Source organism: Somniosus microcephalus, chromosome 9 (genome assembly GCF_052327205.1).
Source record: "Somniosus microcephalus isolate GS21.2 chromosome 9, FLI_Smic_1.0, whole genome shotgun sequence".
NCBI classification, from domain to species: Eukaryota; Metazoa; Chordata; class Chondrichthyes; order Squaliformes; family Somniosidae; genus Somniosus; species Somniosus microcephalus.
Genome location: NC_140995.1, coordinates 151,872,335 through 151,890,242, shown reverse-complemented (window position 1 = coordinate 151,890,242; position 17,908 = coordinate 151,872,335). Strand labels below are relative to the sequence as shown.

At 54.0% G+C, this 17,908-nt stretch overlaps 1 protein-coding gene across 1 annotated transcript in view; it reads left to right on the top strand.

Moving 5' to 3' along the window:
* LOC147112781 (uncharacterized) overlaps positions 1–17,908 on the top strand; it is a 445,258-nt gene that overhangs the window by 391,328 nt on the left and 36,022 nt on the right. The window contains 3 exon segments of the mRNA XM_085997401.1: positions 572–705; positions 9,375–9,487; positions 11,083–11,222. Coding sequence (XP_085853527.1) covers positions 572–705; positions 9,375–9,487; positions 11,083–11,222 — 387 coding nt within the window.

The window sequence follows — 17,908 nt, the reverse complement described above, 5'->3', positions numbered from 1 at the left end:
CATTTTGGGTACAAAGTTGTGGCTAAATTATACCATATTTTGCTCTTGGCCACTTGGGATAGAATTATGGATAAATTCTTATCTTCACCACTTGGGTGGTAATCTGGCGGAGTGGATTGCCCACCCATTATCGAACCCGTCTGATTTTCATTTCTTGATGCTATTTTAGTCGCTGTGTTGCTCCATTTATTTTAATAACTCTCCCCTATAATTTCAGAGCCTCATTTTGTAGAAACTGTCTTCATTATACTATCAGCTGTCATTTTATTTTTAAAAATACAAACATTTGGAAAAGAACCTATCTATTTTGAGCCCCATTCCTTCCTGTAACAGAGATTAGAAAATGCTGCTGCCACATCAAAACATGTTTGAATTCAAGATCTAATTTAAATATTATGATGCTATTACTATTTAACATGGTGCACCAATTAATAATTTTACATTTGCGCTGTACATAAACATTTACTGGTAGACTTGTGATTTTTAAGACAAGGCCTTAATTCTCTGTAATGACAGTTTTATTAATTTGTTAATAATCAAGATTTAATCCCCTACTAATTTGTTTTTGCAGGAAACTTAATGAAATAATTCTGAATTTGACATATTCAATAACAACGAATCAAAGGGAGAACAGCACTCCCGCGGTCTGTTCAGACCTCAGTCCGTTTGCAAGACAGAAATATGGAGAAACTACTGCAGATGATGGTAAATTACAAAACAATAGTGTATTAAAAATGAAAACACGCTCTAGTTGCAGTCATGCATGAGCTGTCTGCTTACCTTTAGATTTAATTTCTGCTTTGCTTGGCTTGGCCAGGAGATCACATAGTGGTTTGAAGACGAGGATATAGTTGTGCAGTCCTGATAGAAGTGATTGTAAAATATATTTTCATCTCATCTCAATTTGTTCCTACAAAAGCAAAATACTGTGGATGCTGGAAATTTGAAATAAAAACAGAAAATGCTTGAAATACTCAGGCAGCATCTGTGGAGAGAGAAACAGAGTTAACGTTTCAGGTCGATGGCCATTCTGCTGAGTATTTCCAGCATTTACTGCTTTTATTTCAATTTGTTCCTGCCTGTCATATTTTTAACCTGTTATAACTCAGTCTGTATACTAGTAGCCACTTTCTTTATTCCAACCTTTCACACATTACAAGAGTATTTTTATGCAGATAGGTGCAGCAACTTTTCTGTCCTCGGGCTGGCACCTTGTGCATTTCGAAGAACTCCATGTTCCGGGTAAACATACCTTTCATTTTAAAAAGCATCAACATTACGCTTCATTCCACTTTATTTTTAGGACTTGTTCCCCGTGAATCTTTTCTGTTTTTTAAAAAATCTCACGATGGACAAGGCGCTCGCAAGTGATGATCAATCCACTGTGATTAAGTTTAAGTGGCTGCTGCAATCAAGCTGCATTCAGGCAAAGTAACTGATGGAAGCTGTGAGACGGTGGATTCAGAATAATCAGTGGCAACACAAGTGATGAAATGTTGGTCAAGAAAGTTCTGAGCACACCATGACTGATATTTTCGCCAATAGTTTCATGAAGATGTGTCCAGGAAAACCACTTGCTATTGAGGAGGGAAAGGGCCAGAAAAGCCATGTTCCATTTTCATCAGAAAGACATCGCCCTCTAGGGTGCGATGATGCACTTTGCACAATTATAATCTGTGCTAATAAACAAATGAAGAAAAGTTTGTCAAATATTTTTCATACCGACAGTGTCCCTTTAAATGAGTGTGATTGTTGGCAGTTTCTGAAAGCTTTGGACTTATTCTATAGCTCATAAATGACAACCTAAATTGCTCCCATTTGTTCATTTCAGAATCTTAAGATGAACAGCAAGAGCTGAGAGAGATGAAAACCGCATGTATTTGATGATAGATTTAACTAATTTTGAGCCATATTTAGTTACTGGCACTTCCTATACTGTGAATATTTATGAGCAAAGTGATTTCAACAGGGTGTTTCTTTCCACAGGTCTGGGCATTTTTTTTTAGGAATTCCTCAATGGGTGGGCTGCTGTTATTTTTCAACAGGGGTCTGGTGTTCATCTGAAAAGGCACACTGCTCAAAACTTTGCTACTGTTCTTTATTGAAACATGCACATATCTGAATTTGAATTTTCTGAGCTCGGAGCTGTTTTCAGTCCTTGCTACTCTTTAATATTTTTGTGTCTCCCTTTCCTTCCAGTTGTAAATGTTACCATAACTAATGCACCATTGTGTTTTTTTAATCATTCATAGTCTGTTGTTTTCTTCCTTTCCCCTTTTAAATCCCTCTCATTTATTATCACCCAGGCTGTACAACATGCCACAGCTAAGAGGGTGAGTAAATGACTTACTCTTGGGCCTCTGCTAGTGACACCCTAAAAGGAGATATTTAAGGGAGGACCTGGGGTAGCTCACCTTTTGAGTTTCTGTCCTTTACAGGGAAGTTCGCTATCGTCTGTTCAGCATATCATACCTGAGATTTGGAGACACTGGCCGGAATTTTCTGGGGGTTCAACGGGCGGGATCGGTGGCGGGTCGGGTGAGAAAGTGGGTTTTTTTGACAGCAGGTCATGACCCCGCTGTCAACCCGCCGCCACGCGCTTTTCCCAATGCCAGGTCTGTCAGCACTGAGCAGACCCGACACCCAGCGACAGGGGACCCAATTAAGCTGAATATTGCCTTGTTGATAGATCATTAATAATACATTTAACCTTACCTTTTCTCTTTAACTGCTCACCCATGCAGTCCTTGCTGCTCGGGAATTACGTCTGTTAAGCGGAGGTAGGAGTTGAATGGCCATTGATTGAGCTGATTACTTGACAGCTTGAAATGTGCTATAAAAACTCCCACCTCACAGCTATTCACTTTCCAAGCTCAGAAGCTGTTGGTTACTCCATTTGGAACAGAGATTGAGCCTTATGCAGGCTGCCAGTGTTTGGAGCAAACTTTCTATCCAGTGTCACCTCATTGGAACAACCTCTCTCACCATTGACAGATCACTTCTGTCATCTCAACTTCACCTGCCATCTATTCCATCAGCATGGGTACTGTTTATACTGTTTCACCTTGGTCCTCAGAATCGCACCACAATCAGCACCAGGCACACCAGCAGCACCACCAACCTTCTCCACAAACACCTGATGCTGCACAGGACAGAGGGCATCAGTACCCGAGCACATTGCTGCCTGGGAGGCCAGGGATGGCGTCACCATGGCCAGATTTACTTCACTTGATGCTGTACACCCTGGCTGCCACATGATACACCAGGTTGGCACCACCCCACACCAGTATCATAAAGAATCCCTGCAATGCTCAAGCCATTCCTTTTACACTCACCACCATGGCAGGTGGTACCGTTACATCTCACCATTCACTGCAACTCACTAAGCCACTTCCAAAGGTACACACAAATCTGTCCAAGAAAGCAAAGTGTTGAAAATAAAGATTTCAATGTTTGACAGCACATTAACAGAAATTTTACATGAACACTGGATAAAACACCCAAGTGCCTACCCTTGTGTGTTGTTAGTTGGTATGATTGCACTAGGATGAGTGTGAATGTGAGGGGTGGCTAGTGAGATAGGGATGTGATAATGTAGATAGAGAAAGAGGGATGGGTGGAGGTGCAAGGTAAGTTGGTGTGAGTAAGAATATGCAGGAGTAGATTAGGGAAGGCAGGGTGATGGGGATTGTGATAAATCCATGTAGTGAAACAAGGAACTCGAAGAGGTGATATCTTAGAATTAGTCCAGTACTTTATTAAACAACTGCGTAACAAACATACCATCCTGCATCCTGGCATTTCACCTTTGCTGACCTTGACAGGAAGCAACCCCCTGAACTTAACTAGTGGCAGCACTGGCTACAGCACCACCTGGTGGATAACCTTAATCATAACATCACAGATTACTATATTCCTCCTCCCTTAAGATTTCAGTATGAATTTCTTAACAAACAATCATTCCTAAGGGTCACATAAGAAGCCTCCATTCACTATGTTCCATACTTCATGAATCTAACAGGTCAATATCAATCTCTCTGGTGGCTTGCGAGCCCTTTGTGAACGTCTAACAGTAAAGTCCCTTCTTGTTTGTGGTGAAGCCACCAGCTGCTCCTGAGCAGTGCTCAGAGTATCTGACTCTGCAACGATGGTTTCCTCTTGACGAATAGGTTCCTGTGGAATTGTCTCCATCCATGGTGGTGGCACCACAGATGCACTTGAATAACTGGGGGCAACCCTGTCCTCAGCCATTGCATCTGGAACCTCAATTTCAATTTCCCCTTGTCTGGTAAGTATCTGATCTACATGTCTGCGTACTACCCTACCATCTCCCAACATGACCTTGTATGATACTGGACCTGTCATTGAGTCTATGAAGCCAGGAATCCACTTTGGTCCATAACTGAAATTCCTGGTAAGGACCACATCTCCTTCTCCAAAACTTCGGCTCTTTGTTCTTTTGTCATGGTTCTCTTTTTGTTTGTTTTGTCTGTTTTCCATTTTCCTTTTTAGGTCTAGGTGGACAAGGTCAAGAGTGGAGCGCAGTCTATGACCTAATAACATCTCAGCAGGAGAGAGTCCTGTGGTGGATTGAGGTGTTATTCTGTAGTTGAACAGAACCCGTGACACTTTGGCTGCTAAACTCCCTTCTGCACTTTTTTTCATCATCTCTTTAAATGTTTGTACGGCTCTCTCCGCAAGTCCATTTGAGGACGGATGATATGGAGCCAAGGTCACCTGCACTATGCCATTTTTTCTCATGAACTCTTTTCTCTCTGTACTCACAAAACAAGTGGCATTGTCACTTACCACGGTCTCCGGTAGCCCTTGATTACTGAAGCTCCGATGCAGGCAGTCTATAGTAGTAGTGGAGGAAGCAGAATTTACAGGATAAACATCCATCCATTTGAAATGTGCATCAATGATTATGAGGAACATCTTCCCCATGAATGGACCCGCATAATCTAAATGCAATCTTCTCCATGGTTTATCCGGCCACTCCCAGGGGTGGAGAGGAGCCGCTGCTGGTGCCTTCCTGTGTACCTGACAAGTGCTGCATGTCTTGACTAGATTTTCTATCTCCTCATCTAGCTTTGGCCACCACAAGTAACTCTTAGCCAAGGCTTTCATACGCGAGACCCCAGGATGACACTGATGTAGTTGCTCTAGGATAGACTGTCGTGCTGGCCATGGAATAATCACTCGTGCTCCCCACAACACGCAACCATCCTGCACACTCAGCTCTGTTTCCCTGACACTGTAGGGTGTGAAGTCAGTCCCTTCCGGATGTTGTGGCCATCCCCTCACCACATATTCTCGAACTCTAGACAGTACTGGATCTTTACCTGTCCATGTTCTACTTGCTCTGCAGTCACAAGTGCTGCGTCAGTGTCCTCCAACATCAAAACTCTGTCCTCTGGAGCTGCAAGGATAGGTGTGCCTGGCAGTGGAAGACGGCTCAAGGCATCTGCGTTCCCATGGTACTTGCCCACCTTGTAGACGATGACATACTCATATGCCCTCAACGTCGCGGCCCACCTCTGGATCCGGGTGACACCATCTGTGGAACTGCTTTCATTTCATTGAAAAGAGAGATAAGAGGTTTATGATTGGTGCATATGGTGAACTTCCTGCCATATATGCACTTGTGAAACCTCTGTAATCCAAACACCCTCTTTGCCTAACTGGGAATAGTTGTTTTCCGCTGGTGTTAGAGTTCGGGACATAAACCCTATTGGTCTTTCAGTTCCATCTTCCATGCAGTGTGAAAGAACTGCCCTCACCCCATAAGGTAAAGCGTCACAAGAGAGAATGATGTCTTTCTCTGCATTGTAGTGAACCAGCACATCCGACGACAGCATCAGTTTCTTAGACTGTTCAAATGAAACCCCCTGCTCCTCTCCCCACTGCCACTGTGTCTCCTTGCACAGTAGTTTGTGAAGAGGTGCTAACACTGTTGACAAGTTTGGTAAAAACCTGTTATAATAGTTCAACAGTCCCAGGTAAGCTTTTAACTCAGCCACATTGGTAGGAGCAGGGGCGTCCTGCAGTGCTTGTACCTTCTCCTTGAGTGGATGGAGCCCGGTGGCGTCCACTCTGTATCCCAGGAACACTGCCTCATTCCCCAGGAAAGTGCACTTACTCCTCTTGAGTCATAACCCTGCCCTCTCCAATCTCTGTAGTACCTCTCTCAGCATGCTCAGATGCTCCTGGTCGGTTCTTCCCATCACCAGAATGTCATCCAGATAGATGGAAACATGTGGAATCCCTTGCAGTACCCCTTCGATTGTCCTCTGGAAGATAGCTGGACTAGATGAGACACCAAACGGTAAGCGGTTATATGTAAACAAGCCCTTGTGTGTATTTATGGTAACATACTTCTTTGATTCGTCATCCAGTGTAATCTGCAAGTAGGCATGACTCATATCCAACTTTGTGAATTTCTTTCCTCCAGCCAGGTTTGCAAAGAGATCCTCTGTTTTGGGAATCGGATACTGCTCTAGTTTGGACACCCGATTGACTGTCAATTTATAGTCTCCACAGAGTCTTACCGAATTGTCCAGTTTTAGAACAGGTACTATGGGGGCTGCCCATTCTGAACATTTCACTGGCTCCAGTATGTTCTCTCTCAATAGACGGTCAAGCTCAGCCTCTACCTTTGGCTTCATGGCATAAGGCACAGGTCGTTGTTTAAAAAACCTTGGCGGTACCTCCTTGTCTACATAAATCTTAGCTGGGGGGCCATTAAATGTGCCAAGTTCCTCCTTGAACACATTCTCATGTTCACTCAACACTTCTTGCAAAGTCAACTGTTTGCCCGCATCTATTTGATGTACTGCTCCCCAGTCTAATTTAAATTCTTTTATCCAGCCCCGACCTAACAGGTTTGGCCTGGTACCCGATACTATAACTACAGGTAGCTGTTCCACTGTGTCCCTGTGTTGCACAGTTACCTTAGCTGTACCTAATGTCGCTACTCGTTCACCTGTATATGTTTTAAGATGCAGGGAGCAAGGCTTTAACTCTGGAACTTTGGCACAGTTCCACAATTTTGAGTACTCTGCCTTGTTCATTATGGTCACGCCGCACCCTGTACTATGGGAGCTGCCCATTCCGAACATTTCACTGGCTCCAGTATGTTCTCTCTCAATAGACAGTCAAGCTCAGCCTCTACCTTTGGCTTCATGGCATAAGGCACAGGTCGTTGTTTAAAAAACCTTGGTGGTGCCTCCTTGTCTACATAAATCTTAGCTGGGGGGCCATTAAACGTGCCAAGTTCCTCCTTGAACACATTCTTTCACCGTGTGCCATGCATGATAAAGCCTTCCTTCCTATGTGTAGGCCTCTTATAACAAGAGACTTTGCCTGACCTTCACTGCTATACTCGTGTCTTCTCTTATTTTTGCCTCACAAGAAGGTGGCACATTATACACATGAATCTCAGGCCACAGGTGGTGGTCCTCCCAACATGGTGGACTTCTAACCCCATATAAGGAAGAAGCACTGGAGCTTCTGGGCAGGCACAATACTGATGCTGCTGGTGAAGAAGAAATGGAAGGGCCAGTGGCAGCTGTTGGACTGTCTTAAGCATCTGCAACTTCCCTGTTTCATGGACTAAGAGCACAGGCACATGTGCAAGCAATCTGTGTCTGCTCCTTCACATGCTACACACCGCACATCACATTAGCTGCCTAATAGTCTAATGTCTCTTTATTTTATTTTCCTCTGGATGAAATACAGCAAGATACTGCTGAGGATGAGGAGGAAGTAAGTGGGCAAGAAACTCAAACTTCTATGAAACCCACCACATCCTCACCCATGCACCATTGACCCTTTCTCTTCCATTCATCAGCCCGAGAGATCCACCAGGGAAGGCATTAACTACTGGCCTCAGAACTTGTGGGACCTTATGTAGTGAATGATTCGAACCATATTTTGAAAACTAGGAGGGATCAATTTCTCTACGGATCTGGAATGCCTTTTTACAGGGTTTGTAGGACTTAACTGCACTCATTAGGTTAACCCTCCCACTGATCAGCACAAGCAGCATTGCAGGAGTCCACCCTCAGATGCATCTCTCACTCTGGATGGCAGCATATCTGAGCACTGGTCCCACTCCGTTCTTCTGCCAGGTTGGGGCCAAGGAAACACTTTCCTGGCCACGCCCCCTCCTGCGGCATTGACTTTGTGTCTCAGGAGGCAGCTGGATATTTCTCTATCTGGGTGGAAGAGATGTTGGAGTTTCTTAGAACAAAAGCATTGTGGCAGCTGCTAGCAAATTTTATATTGACATGAATTATTCTATGCTGCTGGTTACATACCACCTGGACACCTAAAGAATGAAATATTTTGAAATTGCAGAAATTAAATAAGGGATGATTAGCTGCTGGTTATTGCCCCTTGCACCCTGGCAAAGCCAGCAACATAAAAAAAACGTAAAATCTTCTAGTTATTGCGGGGACATGCAAAAATTGATGAACTGTGCTTCCTTGTTAAAGAGGGTGTCAGTTATCTGACATGTGTAGCAATGGAAAGCAAATTGACTACTATTGGTAAAAGCCTTAGTTGCAGCCTGAAATGAACCTGCAGCAGAAAAGTTCAGTGTGGTGGTTACCTTTACTGGCACATTAATGCTTCCCTAGTGGTGGAGGTGATTTGGATGTCTGGCTACAGCAGGGCACAAACTTCATCCAAAGCGTCTTTAGTGAAGCATAGCATCCTTCAGCAAACTTCTTGAGTGAGTGACAGGATCTGTACACCATTGTTGCAGGATAGCGGTGAATGGGATCTCATCCGCCTCCTTTACAGTCTTATGAAGTGTGTTCCCCTGCTCTTGCTCTGTCTACATTAATAATGAATACATTGGGAAACCCATGGTTATGGTGCTATCAATAGAATGTAATATTTTATGACTGTGGCTCAGACAGTGCACAGAGGCATGTAGACATCTTCCTCCTCTGCATCAGTAATGGCTGAGAAATCAACAAAAGTTTAGGGACATTTGTGACATTGGTTGGGAATTTCCTCGGAGCTGCTTCTGTTCCACTGCCGTAACTTCACCCAAAGTGCCAGAATAGGGATTCTGCTGCACTTCCGGTGAATTCACGGCAACGGAGCGGGAGCAGCTCCGAGGAAATTCCTGGCCATTATTTTCTCCGTTGTTCTGTCCATTTTAAACTCTGCCTGTTACACAGCGTGCAGATATCTGTAAGGTCCTGCTGAGAATTAGCCAGGAGCTGAATGGGACATATTTTTTCAACTATTTCATGGTGGCAAATAATCTCAAAATAAATGGTTCACTTTCAAATGGACCGGCTACAAAATCAGTTAACAAAATGGCAGTAAGAAATTAACTAATCCTTGTTTTTATCCAGTATGTAGCAGAAAAGAAAATGGGGAAACAGAATTTAATGAATCAGATTCAGAATCCAACTTGATTCACTTGGATGCTGTAAAAAGCTTCAAAATAAACAGCTATAATGAAGAGGTGAGACTTGTTAACAAAAATGCACTGCTCTGTAAATCCAAACAGCTGCATTTCAGTGTTGCTAGTAACACTCCAGATGCAGACACTGTTTCCTGTTAAATGTCTAACAGTTTTTAATGACACAATGTCCTATTAATTGATGCTGCTAAATTTACCACGTTATAACATTTGTCAGCTGAATAAATTTATCATTTAATGAATATTTACGACATTATTTATAAATAAAACCATATTATCGAAAGATTAATTCTGAATAAAATTCTGTGTTCCTATGTGTTCCTGTTGGCTGAATGCTTTGGCCTTAAAGATATGACCAAGAACAACTGAGGTCATCTCATTCAATGGCCTTAAGCAAACTGTGGCAGCATCTGTGCAGAAGAACCATACTGAGGAAATATAGACATGCCGGATCTCTTCAAATTTCATTAATGTCCAGCCAAATGTACAATCTTATGAAAGTACAGATGGAGATTTTGATTAAATGACTAGATCGCATGTTCCAACTAGCTTACATTACAGCGGTTTGCTGGTACAGTACACATCCCATCTGCGATTGCTGCAGAATTGTTTATGAAATGATATTACTGCTGTGCACGTTGCCCCCAGAGTATGATCTCACTAGAAAAGCATTGGAATTACATTTAGAATAGGTACTTTGTTCTAAAGTATAAAATAAGGGCCATATCAGGGCATCTACAGTGTTTGGATGCTAACTTCTCCTCATTGTGGCACATTGTAATTATATAGTTTGATCTGTTGAAAAGGATAAAATGAGGGAAACGGCTAAATGAAATCGAAGGAATTTTAATGGTTAGAATAAAAAGCTTTTTTGACATTTTCTCCATTTTTTCAATACAATTGTTTCTAAGTAGTGAGCGCCTTCATACCCTCTCCACTAGAATAATAGCATCAAAGAATTGTACAATTTCACAACATACAAGGAAGTCATTCAGCCTGTTGTACCTATGCTGGCTCTCTGAAAGAGGCATCCACTTAGTCCCATTCCTCTGTCCTCTCATACTGTTTTAATTTATTTTGCTATCAGTGGCAGTCTGCGCTAAGCTGACAAGAGCCACACTTGGATGGATTGCGACTCACCATTAATGATTCATTCCAAATTTATTTTGAAAAACATTTTAATTTATGAGGTCATTTTGATTTATTTGATAAATTCTAAATGTTGGCTCAATTTGGATGATAAGGGACAAATGTACTACACATGCTAAGTTGTTTTGATGCATTTTTTTCTTTTGTATAAAATAAGGGCCTAAGTGACTTAGTTTGGGCCATTTTAGGTTGTTTTGTTTGTTCAATTCGACCAGTTTCTATTGTGGCCCAAGGACTTTCAATCCCAGATATTTGTTTCTTAATAGTCTGGAGAACGTTTTCCCTTTTTTTTTAGCCAAAACACTATGTAGCAACTATAAGGTACCTGAATGGAATCTAGTTCAGGATTTACAAACTCACTCAGATAACAAAGTTCCAGGTCTCCCTATAAGTCAGATATTCATGCCTATGATCACAGTGATATGTCACTCTGAGGAAACAACTTATATGCCTATAGTCACAATTCTATTCCAATATATTTTTCATAGAACGACTTGAAAAAGCAGCCAAAACATCAACAAGCAAAGTATTTTCTTCAGCTAGAAGACAAGATGTCGCTGGAGTCACTACAGCAATGCTACACACTGCTGAACCAGCTGAACTTGTCTGAGGCTGTGCTCGAGTCAGAGTATGTACTCAGTTCACTATAAGAATTCAATACACATTAAAGCTGCATAAAATTGTGTAAAAAGACTTTAAGATTTGCAAGTTTGTGTTCCTTTCTATAAGTTGTATGTGTATATCTATATATATAAACGGATACTTCTTTCTGTCTGTCTGTCTATCTGTCTGTCCGTCTGTCTGTCCTCACGTGTGCGTCTGTCCGGCTATGCGCTCGAAAGTTACAAAGTTACAGAGCGTACCTACGCGTGCGTTACGTCGAAAGAAAGCTCACCGTTCCAAAACGATGGTAAGCGTATTTATGTTTCGGCCGGACAAAAATTGCGCCCGCGGTATCCGAAAAACCTTCAACATTCCGCTCATTAGCATCTCATTATCCGCTCATTAGCGATAGAGTGACCTCGAGGTCGACCAATCGTACGCTGGGTTGCTGGCGCGTGCGGCTGGGCCCTCCTACGGTCGAGTGACGGGACGATTGACCAATCCTACGCTTCGGTCACCTGACGGTCGACCAATCAGTGCGTGTGTGGGCGGGCCTTATCGTTCTGAACCGAGGTGAGTCGCTGCCATCTTGATTCCAAACTTTTCTTTTCTTTTTCCCGCCTTCTGCATCTTTAAAAAAAAACGTTGCTTTTAAAACACATATTGTTTTTAAAAAAAGTTAATGACTTTCTAAATCTTTTATCTAATCTCATTAATTTTCCTACCTTTCCCCGTTTTTCCAGGTAGGCCTCGAAGCCTCGGCCTCACCTCCACACCTCCACACCCACACCCGAGCTAGGCACCTCCCGGCCCCAGTCAACAAGCGGCCCCCGATCGCCGCCATCTTTGTGAAGGCTGGAGGGGCGGGCCTCAGCCGAGCTCCGCTACCGCCGCCATCTTAGTAAAGGCTGGTGCGGCGGTGGCAGCACGGAGCTCCGCGGAGCAGGAGCGCGGCGGCGTCTAACTCTCCCCCCCCGCCCCCCGCAGTCTGTCTCTCTCTCTCTTCCCCCGCGCCTCCTGAATGCGCGGGGGAAGAGGCCCGGGGCACCATGGCCGCTTTTGGAGACTTCAACTCCGTGACAGGTGAGGGAGGGTCTTTGTTAACACAATCGGCCGCTCAGGCACAGGCCCGGAGATCGGGAGGCGGAGAGGGGAGGAGGGTTACCAAGGCAACCGGGGCTCAGGCAGGGGGCGGGGTCTCTCTGCTCTTGAAGCCGGCTCGGGCGGGGCTCCAGAGATCGGGCCTCCGGAGATCACGGAGGGGGGCGAGCCTCGGGAGATCGCGGTCCGAGCCTCCCTAACCCCCTCCCCTCCGCTCCCTCCCCTCTCCCCTCCCCTCCCTCCGCCTCATCGTCCCCTCCCCTGCCTCCTCTCCCCCTCCCCCCCGCCTCCTCTCCCCCCTCCCCCCCGCCTCCTCTCCCCCTCCCCCGCCTCCTCTCCCCCTCCCCCTCCCCCGCCTCCTCTCCCCCTCCCCCCCGCCTCCTCTCCCCCTCCCCCGCCTCCTCTGCCCCCCCGCCTCCTCTCCCCCTCCCCCCCGCCTCTTCTCCCCCTCCCCCCCGCCTCCTCTCCCCCTCTCCCCCCCTCTCCTCTCCCCCTCCCCCGCCTCCTCTCCCCCCGCCTCCTCTTCCCCTCCCCCGCCCCGCCTCCTCTCCCCCTCCCCCCGCCTCCTCTCCCCCTCCCCCTCCCGCTCGCTCCCTGCCTCCTCTCCCCTTCCCCCCCGCCTCCTCTCCCCCTCCCCCGTCCCACTCCCCCCCCGCCTCCTCTCCCACTCCCACCCGCCTCCTCTCCCCTCCCCCCGCCTCCTCTCCCCCTCCCCCCGCCTCCTCTCCCCCTCCCCCTCCCTGCCCCACCTCCTCTCCCCCTCCCCCGCCTCCCCTCCCCCTCCGCCCCCTGCCTCCTCTCCCCCTCCCCCCCGCCTCCTCTCCCCCTCCCCCGCCTCCTCTCCCCCTCCCCCTCGCCTCCTCTCCCCCTCCCCCTCGCCTCCTCTCCCCCTCCCCCCGCCTCCTCTCCCCCCTCCCCCCTCCTCCCTCCCCTCCCCTCCCCCTCCCTCCCCCTCCCCCTCCTCCCTCCCCCTCCTCTCCCCCCCTTCCCCTCCCCCTCCCCCCGCCTCCTCTCCCACCGCCTCCTCTCCCCTTCCCCCCCGCCTCCTCTCCACGCCTCCTCTCCCCCTCCCCCTCCCCCCGCCTCCTCTCCCCCTCCCCCGCCTACTCTGCCCCTCCCCCAACCCTCCTCTCCCCCTCCCCCGCCTCCTCTCCCCCCTCCCCGCCTCCTCTCCCCCTCCCCTCCTCCTCTTCCTCTCCCCCTCCCCGCCTCCTCTCCCCCTCCTCCCTCCCCTCCTCTCCCCCTCCCCCGCCTCTCTCCCCCTCCCCCCGCCTCCTCTCCCCCTCCCCCTCCCCTCCCCCGCCTCCCTCCCCTCCCTCTCCCGCTCCCCCGCCTCCTCTCCCCCTCCCCTCCCCCCGCCTCCTCTCCCCCTTGCCACTCCGCCCTCCCCTCCTCCTCCCCCCGCCTCCTCTCGCCCTCCCCGCCTCCTCCCCCCTCCTCCCCCCTCCTCCCTCCCTCCCCCTCGCCCCTCCTCCCTCCCCTCCTCCTCCCCCCCGCCTCTCTCCCCCTCCCCCACCTCCTTCCCCCTCCTCCCTCCCTCCCCCTCCTCTCCCCCTCCTCCCTCCGCCTCCTCTCCCCCTCCCCCCTCCGCCTCCTCTCCCCCCTCCCCCCTCCCCCTCTCCCCCTCCCCCCGCCTCCTCTCCCCCCCTCCTATCTCCCCCTCCCCCTCCCCCCGCCTCCTCTCCCCCTCCTCCCCCCTCCCTCCCCCTCCCCTCCTCGCGCCTCCTCTCCCCCTCCCCTCCTCTCCCCCTCCCCTCCTCTCCCCCCTCCCCCCTCCCCTCCTCTCCCCCTTCCCCCCGCCTCCTCTCCCCCCCCTCCCTCCTCCTCCCCCCCTCCCCCGCCCCCCCTCCCCTCCTCTCACCCCTCCCCCACCTCCTCTCCCCCTCCCCCTCCTGTCCCCCCTCCCCCTCCTGTCCCCCTCCCCCTCCCGTCCCCCCTCCCTCCCGTCCCCCTCCCCCTCCTCTCTCCCCCCCTCCTGTCCCCCTCCCCCTCCTCTCCCCCCTCCCCCCTCCTGTCCCCCTCCTCTCCCCCCTCCCCCTCCTCTCCCCCCTCCTCCCTCCCCCCTCCCCCCTCCCTCCCTCCCCTTCCCCCGCCTCCTCCCCTCCCGCTCCCCCCGCCTCCTCTCCCCTCCCCCGCCTCCTCTCCCCCTCCCCCTCCCTCCCGCCTCCCTACCCCTCCCCCTCCTCCCCTCCCCCTCCCCCCTACCCCCGCATCCTCTCCCCCCTCCCCTCCTCCCCTCCCCCCGCCTCCTCTCCCCCCCGCCTCCTCTCCCCCTCCCCCGCCTCCTCTCCCCCTCCCCCTCCCCCCCCGCCTCCCCTCCCCTTCCCCTCCCCTACCCCCTCCCCCTCCCCCCTTCCCCCCCTCCCGCCGCCTCCGCCTCCCCTCCACCTCCCCACGCCTCCCGCCTCCCCTCCCCCGCCTCCGCCTCCCTCCCCTCCCCTCCTCTCCCCCTCCTCCCTCCCGCACCCCCCGCCTCCTCTCCCCCTCCCCCGCCTCCTCTCCCCCTCCCCCCGCCTCCTCTCCCCCTCCCCGCCTCCTCTCCTCCCCCTCCCCCCGCCTCCTCTCCTCCCCCTCCCCCCGCCTCCTCCCCCTCCCCCTCCCCCCGCCTCCTCTCCCCCTCCCTCCCCTCCTCTCCCCCCTCCCTCCTCTCCCCCTCCCCCTCCCCCCGCCTCCTCTCCCCTCCCCCGCCCCCCGCCTCCTCTCCCCCCTCCCTCCCCCTCTCCCCCTCCCCCTCCCCTCCCTCCCCCCTTCTCCCCCCGCTCCTCCCCCCCACCTCCCCCCCTCCCCCCGCCCTCCCCCTCCCCTCCTCTCCCCCCTCCCCCTCCTCCCTCCCCCTCTCCCCCCTCCTCTCCCCCACCCCCCCTCCTCTCCCCCTCCCCCCTCCTCCTCTCCCCCTACCCCCCTCCCCTCCTCTCCCCCCTCCCCTCCCCCGCCTCCTCTCCCCCCCTCCCCTCCCCCCGCCTCCTCTCCCCCCTCCCCCCGCCTCCTCTCCCCCTCCCCTCCCCCCTCCCCTCCCCCGCCTCCTCTCCCCCCGCCCCTCCCCCGCCTCCTCTCCCCCTCCCCCCGCCTCCTCTCCCCCTCCCCCTCCCCCCGACTCCTCTCCCCCTCACCCCTCCCCCGCCTCCTCCCCTCCCCCCTCCTCCTCCTCCCCTCCCTCCCCCCTTCCCCCCTCCCTCCCCCCGCCTCGCCTCCCCCGCCTCCACCTCCCCTCCCCCGCCTCCCCCCTCCTCTCCCTCCCTCCTCCTCTCCCCTCCCCCCCTCTCCCCCGCCTCCGCCTCCCCTCCCCCGCCTCCCCCCTCCTCTCCCCTCACCCCCCTCCTCTCCCCTCCCCCCTCTCCCCCGCCCTCCCCCCTCCCTCGCCTCCCCTCCCCCCCCGCCTCCTCTCTCCCTCCCCCCCCTCCCTCGCCTCACCGCCTCCCCTCCCCCCTCCTCCCCCCCTTCCTTTCCCCCCCCTCCCCCCTCTTCCCCCCCTCCCCTCCCTCCTCCCCCCTCCCTCCCTCCCCCCCTTCCCCCCTCCCTCCCCTCCCCCCTTCCCCCCTCACCCTCCCTCCCCCCCCTCCCCTCCCCTCCTTCCCCCCTCCCCTCCTCCCTCCCCCTCTCCTTCCCTCCCCCCTTCTCCCCCTCCCTCCCTCCCTCCTCCCCCTTCCCCTCCCCTTCCCCCCTCCCTCCCCTCCCCCCCCTTCCCCTCCCCCCCCTTCCTCCCCCCTTCCCCTTCCCCCCTCCCCTCCCCCCTTCCCTTCCCCCCTTCCTCCCCCCTTTCCCCCTTCCCCCTCCTTCCCTTCCCCTTCCCCCCTCCCCCTCCCTCCCCTCCCTTCCCCCTTCCCCCCCCTTCACCTCCCCCCCTTCCCTCCCCCCCCTTCCCCCCTCCCCTCCCCCCTTCCCCTTCCCCCCCTTCCCCCCTCCCCTCCCCCCTTCACCTTCCCCCCTTCCCTCCCCCCCTTCCCCCCTCCCCTCCCCCCCTTCCCCTTCCCCCTCCCCCTTCCCCCCTCCCCTCCACCTTCACCTTCCCCCCTTCCCCCCTCCCCTCCCCCCTTCCCCTTCCCCCCCCTCCCCTCCCCCTTCACCTTCCCCCCTTCCCCCTCCCCTCCCCCTTCACCTCCCCCCCTTCCCCCCTCCCCTCCCCCCTTCACCCTTCCCCCCTTCCCCCCCTCCCCCTCCCCCCCTTCTTCCCCTTCCCCCCTCCTTCCCCCTCCCCCCCTCCCACTTCCCCCCCTCCCCTCCCCCCCCCTTCCCCCCCCCTTCTTCCTCACCCTCTCACCCCCTTTCCCCACCCTCCTCCCCTTCCCCTCCCCTCCCCCCCCTTCCCCCTCCCCACCTTCCCCACCCCCCCTCCCTTCCACCCTTCCCACCCTCCCCTCCTCCCCCTCCCTTCCCCCTCCCCCTTTCCCCCCTCCCCCTCCTCCACCTACCCCTCCCTCCCTTCCCCCCTCCCCCTTTCCCCCTCCCCCCCCCTCCCCCCACCTACGCCTCCCCCTCTCTTGCCCCCTTCCCCCTCCTCTCCCCCCTCCCCCTTCCCCCTCCCCTTCCCCCCTCCCCCTTCCCCCCTCCCCCTTCCCCCCCTCCTCTTCCCCTCCCCCTTCCCCTCCCCTCCCCCTCCTCTCCCCTTCCCCTCCACCTCCTCTCCCCCTCCCCCTTCCCCCTCCTCTCCCCCCTCCCCTCCCCCTCCCTCCCCCTCCCCCCTCCCCCTCCTCTCCCCCTCCTCCCTCCTCTCCCCCTCTCCCCTCTCCTCTCCCCCCTCCCCCCTCCTCCTCTCCCCCCCTCCCCCCTCCTCCCCCCCCTCCTTCCCCCCTCCCCCCTCCTTCCTCCCCCTCCCCCCCCCTCCTTCTCCCCCTTCCCACCCTCCCCTCCCCCCCTCCCTTCCCCCTCCCCCTTTCCCCCCTCCCCCACCTACCCCTCCCCCTCCCTCCCCTTTACCCCCTCCCCCTCCCCCACCTACCCCTCCCCTCCTCCCCCTCCCCCACCTACCCCTCCCCCCTCCCCCTCTCCCCCTCCTCCCCCACCTACCCCTCCCCCTTCCCCCCCTCCTCTCTCTCCCCCCCTCCTCTCCCCCCTCCCCCTCCTCCCCCCTCCCCCTCCTCCCTCCCCCTCTCCCCCTCCTCTCCCCCACCCCCCCCTCCTCTCCCCCTCCCCCCTCCCTCCTCTCCCCCTCCCCCCCTCCCCTCCTCTCCCCCCTCCCCTCCCCCCGCCTCCTCTCCCCCCTCCCCTCCCCCGCCTCCTCTCCCCCCTCCCCCCGCCCCTCCCCGCCTCCTCTCCCCCTCCCCCCGCCTCCTCTCCCCCCTCCCCCTCCCCCCGCCTCCTCTCCCCCTCCCCCCTCCTCCTCCTCCCCTCCTCCCCCCCTTCCCCCCTCCCTCCCCCCGCCCTCGCCTCCCCCGCCTCCGCCTCCCTCGCCTCCCGCCTCCCCCCCTCCTCTCCCCTCCTCCTCTCCCTCCCCCGCCTCCGCCTCCCCTCCCCCGCCTCCCCCCTCCCGCCTCCCCCCTCCTCTCCCCTCACCCCCTCCTCTCCCCTCCCCCCTCTCCCCCGCCTCCCCCCCTCCCTCGCCTCCCCTCCCCCGCCTCCTCTCCCTCCCCCTCCCTCGCCTCACCGCCTCCCCTCCCCCCTCCTCCCCCCCCT